The 6,556-nt window shown below is 35.4% G+C and overlaps 1 protein-coding gene and 1 long non-coding RNA gene across 2 annotated transcripts in view; both read left to right on the top strand.

The window, feature by feature from the left end:
* The first annotated feature begins 734 nt into the window (after positions 1-734).
* On the top strand, positions 735-3,187 carry LOC116186288. The gene is made up of 2 exons (XR_004151253.1): positions 735-2,172; positions 2,253-3,187. It is a non-coding gene; the product is annotated as an uncharacterized LOC116186288 (long non-coding RNA).
* Positions 3,188-4,669: 1,482 nt separating this feature from the next.
* The window catches only part of LOC102681522 (ankyrin repeat domain-containing protein SOWAHB-like), a 2,702-nt gene continuing 815 nt past the window's right edge, over positions 4,670-6,556 (top strand). Inside the window, exons 1-3 of the mRNA XM_006620929.2 lie at positions 4,670-4,887; positions 5,062-5,123; positions 5,629-6,012. Of these exons, the coding sequence (XP_006620992.1) occupies positions 4,761-4,887; positions 5,062-5,123; positions 5,629-6,012 (573 nt within the window). The 5' untranslated portion in view covers positions 4,670-4,760. The remainder of the gene's footprint in view (positions 4,888-5,061; positions 5,124-5,628; positions 6,013-6,556) is intronic.

The raw sequence follows: 6,556 nt of genomic DNA, 5'->3' as shown, positions 1-6,556 counted from the left end.
TTTTTTTTTTTTTTTGGTACGGGCGGTATGGTATACGGGCGAGCACCTGTGGCCACTTTAAACGATGCCGTGGTAAACGGTAGTCAGGATAGATTGAACGGTCCGATACGGTTTTAGCTCTCTTCTTTTGCCATGAGGATCTCGGGACTCGCGCTTTAACCCCTCGACTCATTAGAGCCCATAACTCTGTTCACCGAAACGTTTTACGTTCGTTGCCGTGCGATGTAAGTATACTTAAGTACATAGCCCATCAAAAGGAAGCTCTCGCTATTCTACGATATTGCTTCGATAGTAGAATAGATATCTACCCATTTTCTTGAATTATTGCGTTTTTTTTTAAATATATTTCTTTTATTTCACTTAGATTTATCGTTTCACGAATCAAAAATATATATGAAGCAAAATAAGAAAATTTTTTTAAATGGGTTATATTATCATAATTGTATTGTCAAAGATGAAATATGGGGTTAAAAGTTATTATTTTCTCTATTTTTTTCTCGATGTATTCGAATTTATATCGCTCGTGTACGGTGTATGACATAACCTCAATAACCGGTTACTTTCTCTTTTCAATGTTCCACCTTATTTTCGAATACTTTTAAAATTTATTTTTTCCCGTTATCTGTGTAATCGCGATAATTATTTCAAAATTGATTGAAGCTATCTCGATACATGTATATAATGTATAATACTATGATAATTGCGCAGACGAACGATACGAGGTCACGTGAGCTTCGACTACTGGTTTCGTCGTATTTTTTTACTGTGCCTCGTTGGGTTTTTAGGGGATCAGAAACGATGAGATCGGCTAGAAACGCGAGGACTTTGTTGCGTGTTATTGCCGTTTTTCCCAAAGACCTCCCACTGTCCTTCTAACGAGACCACCAAAGGTACGGGGACTAAAAACAACGCAAGAAACCCACCAAAGTACGCTCTTTATACGGGATGTTTTATATCCGTAGCCAATTGGAGTGAGTGCAGTCGCTCCAATTATGGACGAATATATAAAGTCGAATCCTGTCGGATACCACGATACCATTGCGACCCTTTATATGGCAAAAACTATAGAGAGCGCGAAGTCCATCATCGGGTTCAGCCTCGAATTTACTGTTACAGTGCGGCGTCGCTTGCCATCCGTGGAAAGGACAGCATGATCTAGATGCTGCTTTTTGCCACTAGAGACGCTGCGAATCGAGCGCATTTGCGCCTCTACTCGCGACTTTCCATTTCGAATCGACGAATTTTTCGGTAAAAATTGAGCGTGATGCCAATGCTTTTATTGTGTTATCTCGTTTTTTGGATTATAAAATATCTAAGCTCTAAATTGAAGCAAAGAGAATTTTATATGAATATTCGGACAAGAAGTTGAATTCGTGAATGTGAATTGAATAGAAAGAAAATTGATTTAAATTAGGTTAGGTTAAGAAAGAAGAATGAAGTGAATTTTTTAGTGATTTTATAGATTCAATTTATTGTATATCTCGTTATCAGGTCATTTATTGCCTTTAAATTAATTAGATAAAATCATAGATTCAGTAAATTTGGTTAATTTGTTGATCTAATTATTCGTTACTGGCGAATTTCGATCTGAATCGCGAACAGTGTCGATTATTCGTTCCGTTGTACCAATCGTACTACATTCATGGATCTGTTCTGCAATTTGGTCTTGTTTCAAATACAAATAACATGGTACAATACCTCTATCAATAGAATGAGAGTGTACGAAATGAACAATAGCCTGTTTTCCAAAATATTCCATATTCCATTCGAAAAAGATTTATCGAAATTTCGAATCCATTCATCTCGAATTATATCTCGGGAACGAGAAAAATGGGAACAATTCGAAGAGGAAGAGTAAAACCCGTGTTTCGTGAATGAACTCGTTCTCGAAGCTTTGGCAATTAATAAAGGCGCGCCTTGTTTGCGAGCCAGGATTCTCGTTCGTACACAAACGAGCAAGCGTGCGGCCGAAGTAACATTTCAGGTTGCTCGGAGAGAGAGAGTAAAAGAAGTTGGCGGAAACCATACATTACATAATGAATTCTTGTACACGCTCGGATAATCGTGTACAATAAAAAATCATTCCACCGTCGCATTGTTCAAGAATTAATTAAAATGGCGCGAGAACAAACGGTCGGCCAGAATTATAAAAGGAGGAGGGACGGAGAAGAGGTAAGAAAGGCTGCGGTTCTCTTTTGGAATCCCGGCGGCGACATATCACTGGGCGGTAGATCACACGAACTCTTTTGCAGTTTGCACCGGGACCGGATAAAATGCTGCAGCGGCTCCAACCTCGCGCATCTTTTACGTATGCACGAGCATAAGCATAACGCAGAGGAACATGGGTAGATGATATCGTGGATGCACCTACGGGGCCACGGGGCGTCGACGCGACTCCTTTGTCCTCGTTCCTGGCCGCTCGTTCTTCTTGCCTGCAAACGCTTCGCCCCCGGACGACCTCTTGCCGCACACACATTTTGTTCGCGGAAATACCAATCTCGTGCATCAATCCTGCTGGGTTTGAAGAATTGTATCAAAGAAACACGCTGCGTGCCAGCTACTGTAGCATAAAGATTATCATCTGATCTCCTCGAGATCTCTGATACTGTTATTTGGCGTAGTAATATTTTTTTTCCTTTTTCTTTTTTTTTTTCTTTTTTTTTCAGGTTTCCAGAGACACGAATCCCTGGTATCCACGCGGTTGTAATTATTTTAATCGAGCTGATCTCTCCGATCGTGATGACCCTTGTAAATGGCGTTACAAAGTGCGCTTAATGCACATTCATGGCCACGTTTAAACGGTGTTGTCAGTCGTTTCGATGCAATGATCTTGGTCCATTAAAAATATTGCAAGAATTGCATTTCGATTGGAAATGATTCGATCGTTGCGGAATCTTTAAGAGGACCGAACTTAATCATTACTCGTCGTTTCATTAGAATATATGTCGATAAAAGGGATTTAATTATAAAGGCTTACCATAACGCTTCCTGCCCGTGGAGACTCATGTGCGTGCTACACGTATACACTTATTCCTTCTCGTCTTCCCTTTCTTCGTCTTTTGTATTATGTATTTTTACACACGGTCGGTGATTAGTAAGGCTATTTTTTTCATTACAAAACATTGTTACCAAGAATTGTTCTCATTATAGAAGTACATCATTATCTGAATAATTTTGTTCAAGACTATACTGTATTATGCAAATCAGACTTTCTTCGTAAGTCCCACATATGATTATCAACACCATTAAGATATAATTGTTCTAAATTAAGTAACTTTCTGCTTAATTGTAGTACAGTACAGTAGAATATAAAAATTCTTTTCATTACAAGATTCTTTTACAGTCAAAATTACAGATGAAATCTACAATTTTAATTTATCATTATATTGATAATTCTAATATTAATTTTTTCAATTCGATTTATAATAATTTAATGTTTCTAATAATTGTTAAATAATAAATTCAAAAAATAATTACATTTCTATATGAATAAAAAAACAATATTAATTTTGCTCCTGTATATCTTGCAAAATAAGTATTGATCATTTTTACTTCTATTTGTTACTATTATCAGTCACATTAGTATACCATACTCTTAATTTAATACAAATAAATTTTTTTCTAATATAATAAAATAATTTGAAAATATAACTATGATAATGTCATATATATTTATTTATTTTATATGTTGATTAAAAGCAACCAAAGAAGTTAAAGTTACTATAATTAGTATAATATTATATATTAATTTATATAATTAATTCGATTATTTTTTGCGAAATATTTGTACGTTTACTTAATTAGTTAAAACAAATATTTTAAATAAGTTATACAGTAAACTGGACAAACTTGAACTCGTAAACAGATCAGACAACATAATAAAAATCAGAATCAATCATTCGATCGGTCATTGTCGATGCGTATAGCAGCACTTAAATCGCAGTGTTTAAAACTCCATCTGGCGATGCATGGTTACTCGCATTAGTTTGTGCGGCGGGTTCGTTGGCCGGATGTTTGCATGAATGGAATATAACGCGTCGGGCTGCTAAAAGGTTTTACGAATCGTCTATTTGCGCGGATCGAATCAAATATCTAGTTCCATCGTCGGTTAATATGTTTGGCTTCGAAGTGAAAAATTGGTTTTTGCATGGTCGTCGGTTTTTTATACGTGTATCGACGACGTGGGATTTGAGCTAACAGTTGGATCGCGCGTTACATATTCCACCAAGTCCTACACAATTATAATGTGAATTAAATTGATTGGTATATTATGTGTTATGCATGAGGAATAACGATTGCACTCTTTACTAATAACGTTAACAATTTTTTTGTTAAGGTGCGATATGATTACAACTCGTTAGTACATTATTAAAGAAAAAAATTATACGTTGCATTCATGTATTCATTTTCACGCATACATAATTTTTATTTGCATCTCGAAGTAGCAATTAGACATCCTTCACTTGGTTCGATATTGTACTTTGCAATACAGACGACGATAATATTGTTATTACGTTTTTATAGTATTGTCACGTACAATGTATTAATATTTACTAGACGCACGATTCTTAAATTTTTATTTTGGATTTAAAAAAAAAAAATTACATGCAATAGCTACAATAGTTCGTTTGAGAGAATTGATTTAATTTTAACGTATTCTGAATTCACTATGCGTATCGTGCGTCACAGAAGTCGTCTTTATCGACAGTACGGTGAAAAGTGGAAACGGCGGCGCTGTAGCGTCGGCTAGTAGTGACAAGATGGCGACGCCCAGTGAACTGTCTCTCGAAGAAATTCGTCAATATTTATTGGAAAATGGGGGTACTGCTCGTAATCACGATGTAGTGAAGTACTTCAAGAAGTTTTTGACAGATCCAGAAACGCGAGGTACGTTGAAAATCCGATTTACGACGTAGTTGAACGAGTGTCTTACTTTCGCAAGGTGTGACTCGAACGTTACACGGCATGCTGTGTGTAAACACGGAATAAACGTTAATACTTATCACATTCAACGTTAAATCTAAGGACAGTTGGTGAATAGTGTTTAAATTTACGTTACAGTCGAGGCACGAAATCAGTTCAAGGAATATGTAAACACCCTGGCTACTATAAAGAACGAAGAGGTACGTCATCGACTAACAATTTCCTTCCGCCTTGACAGGAGCGACTTGTTGCGCGTTTTGCGACGTTGCCGGTTTTTTCAATGTCTCGCGCGGCTAATAGAAAACTCAATGTTATCTGGAAAAAATTTTCTTTCTCATTTTTTTTAATCTCCGTTTTATTATATATCATATATTGCGTATACTATTATTAAATTTTAAATATTTATACAAATTTATCATTTGTTTTATCTTTTATATATCATAATATATACTATGCTTTGAATATTTAATATCTTTTTGCATATCATTCTGTATTCTGTAAATTTTTTTTAAATGCATTTCCTGTATTCATCATACATTATATTATCAACTTTGTTTTATTTACTTGAAATGCAAATTAGAAATAATCGTCGATATAACGTTCAAATATTTAAATTTGCAAAATATGATAATTATATTGATTAATTATCATTCGTTATTATATTCATATAAAAATATATTACGAAAGAAATTATTTATTATGCAGGGTGAAAAATATTTAGTTCTCAAGAAGAGGTATCGTCAACTTCCTATAGATCTGGGGATTTCGGACCAAATCACATCACCCATAAATACTCCTGATATATCAACTCCGCTTTCTCCTTTACGAGTTCCGCCACCTTACCGACCACCACCTCCCGCGCCTCTTAGTCCTCCGACCAATAATACGAACCGCGAAGAATCGTGTTCGAATTTTGATCGTGAAGAGGTCGCTATTAATGCGCGGAAAAATGGCGTTGAAAGTATCGAGACAGGATTTTCAACACCCTCACCTCCTGTACCACCACGTCGTAAAAGTCAAGATAAAGTCAAGATGGAAAATAAGGAGAATGTCGACAGAAATAGGGGAGGATCGGAGGCAGTTATCAAGGTTAGTTTTTTCTTTTTTGAAATGTATGTAAAAATAAAAATACGAAAACGTGGAATTTTATTAAGATAAAAAAAGAAACAGAAAGAAGGAAGGAAAATATAATAGATAATAACGATTAAAAAAATATTTCTTTTTACATTCTTATTAAAATTTGATAAAATTTCATGTTTTTTTATACGCACGTTATCTAGTATGTATTACTTATGTTGTTTATAGTATCCTGGTGTGGTTATATATGTAAATAAGTGTGCAAACGATAAAATGGTTGAACACGTTTTCGCTTTATCGGGGTAATTATTGAGGTTAGATAATTTTGGTATTATTGAGCAATAGTGTTGCGTTGTACATGGTTTGGTTATGTAGAAAGGTGTTCATGGTTACAATAAATGTCATTTACGCAGTATGTTACCGATCACAGCGCCATACGACAGTAGCGTGTACCTCATCCTGTATCGAAAGCTTAACATTCTGTGCATAACGACATCGGTATCCGTATCCATGAGCGATTAAACCTATATCCAAAACACTTTCGTTTATTCGTTTA

The sequence above is a fragment of the Apis dorsata genome, unplaced genomic scaffold (genome assembly GCF_000469605.1).
Source record: "Apis dorsata unplaced genomic scaffold, Apis dorsata 1.3 scaffold_569, whole genome shotgun sequence".
In the NCBI taxonomy this organism is placed as follows: Eukaryota; Metazoa; Arthropoda; class Insecta; order Hymenoptera; family Apidae; genus Apis; species Apis dorsata.
The sequence above is the reverse complement of the archived record's forward strand: the minus strand, read 5'-3'. Positions and strand labels throughout refer to the sequence as shown.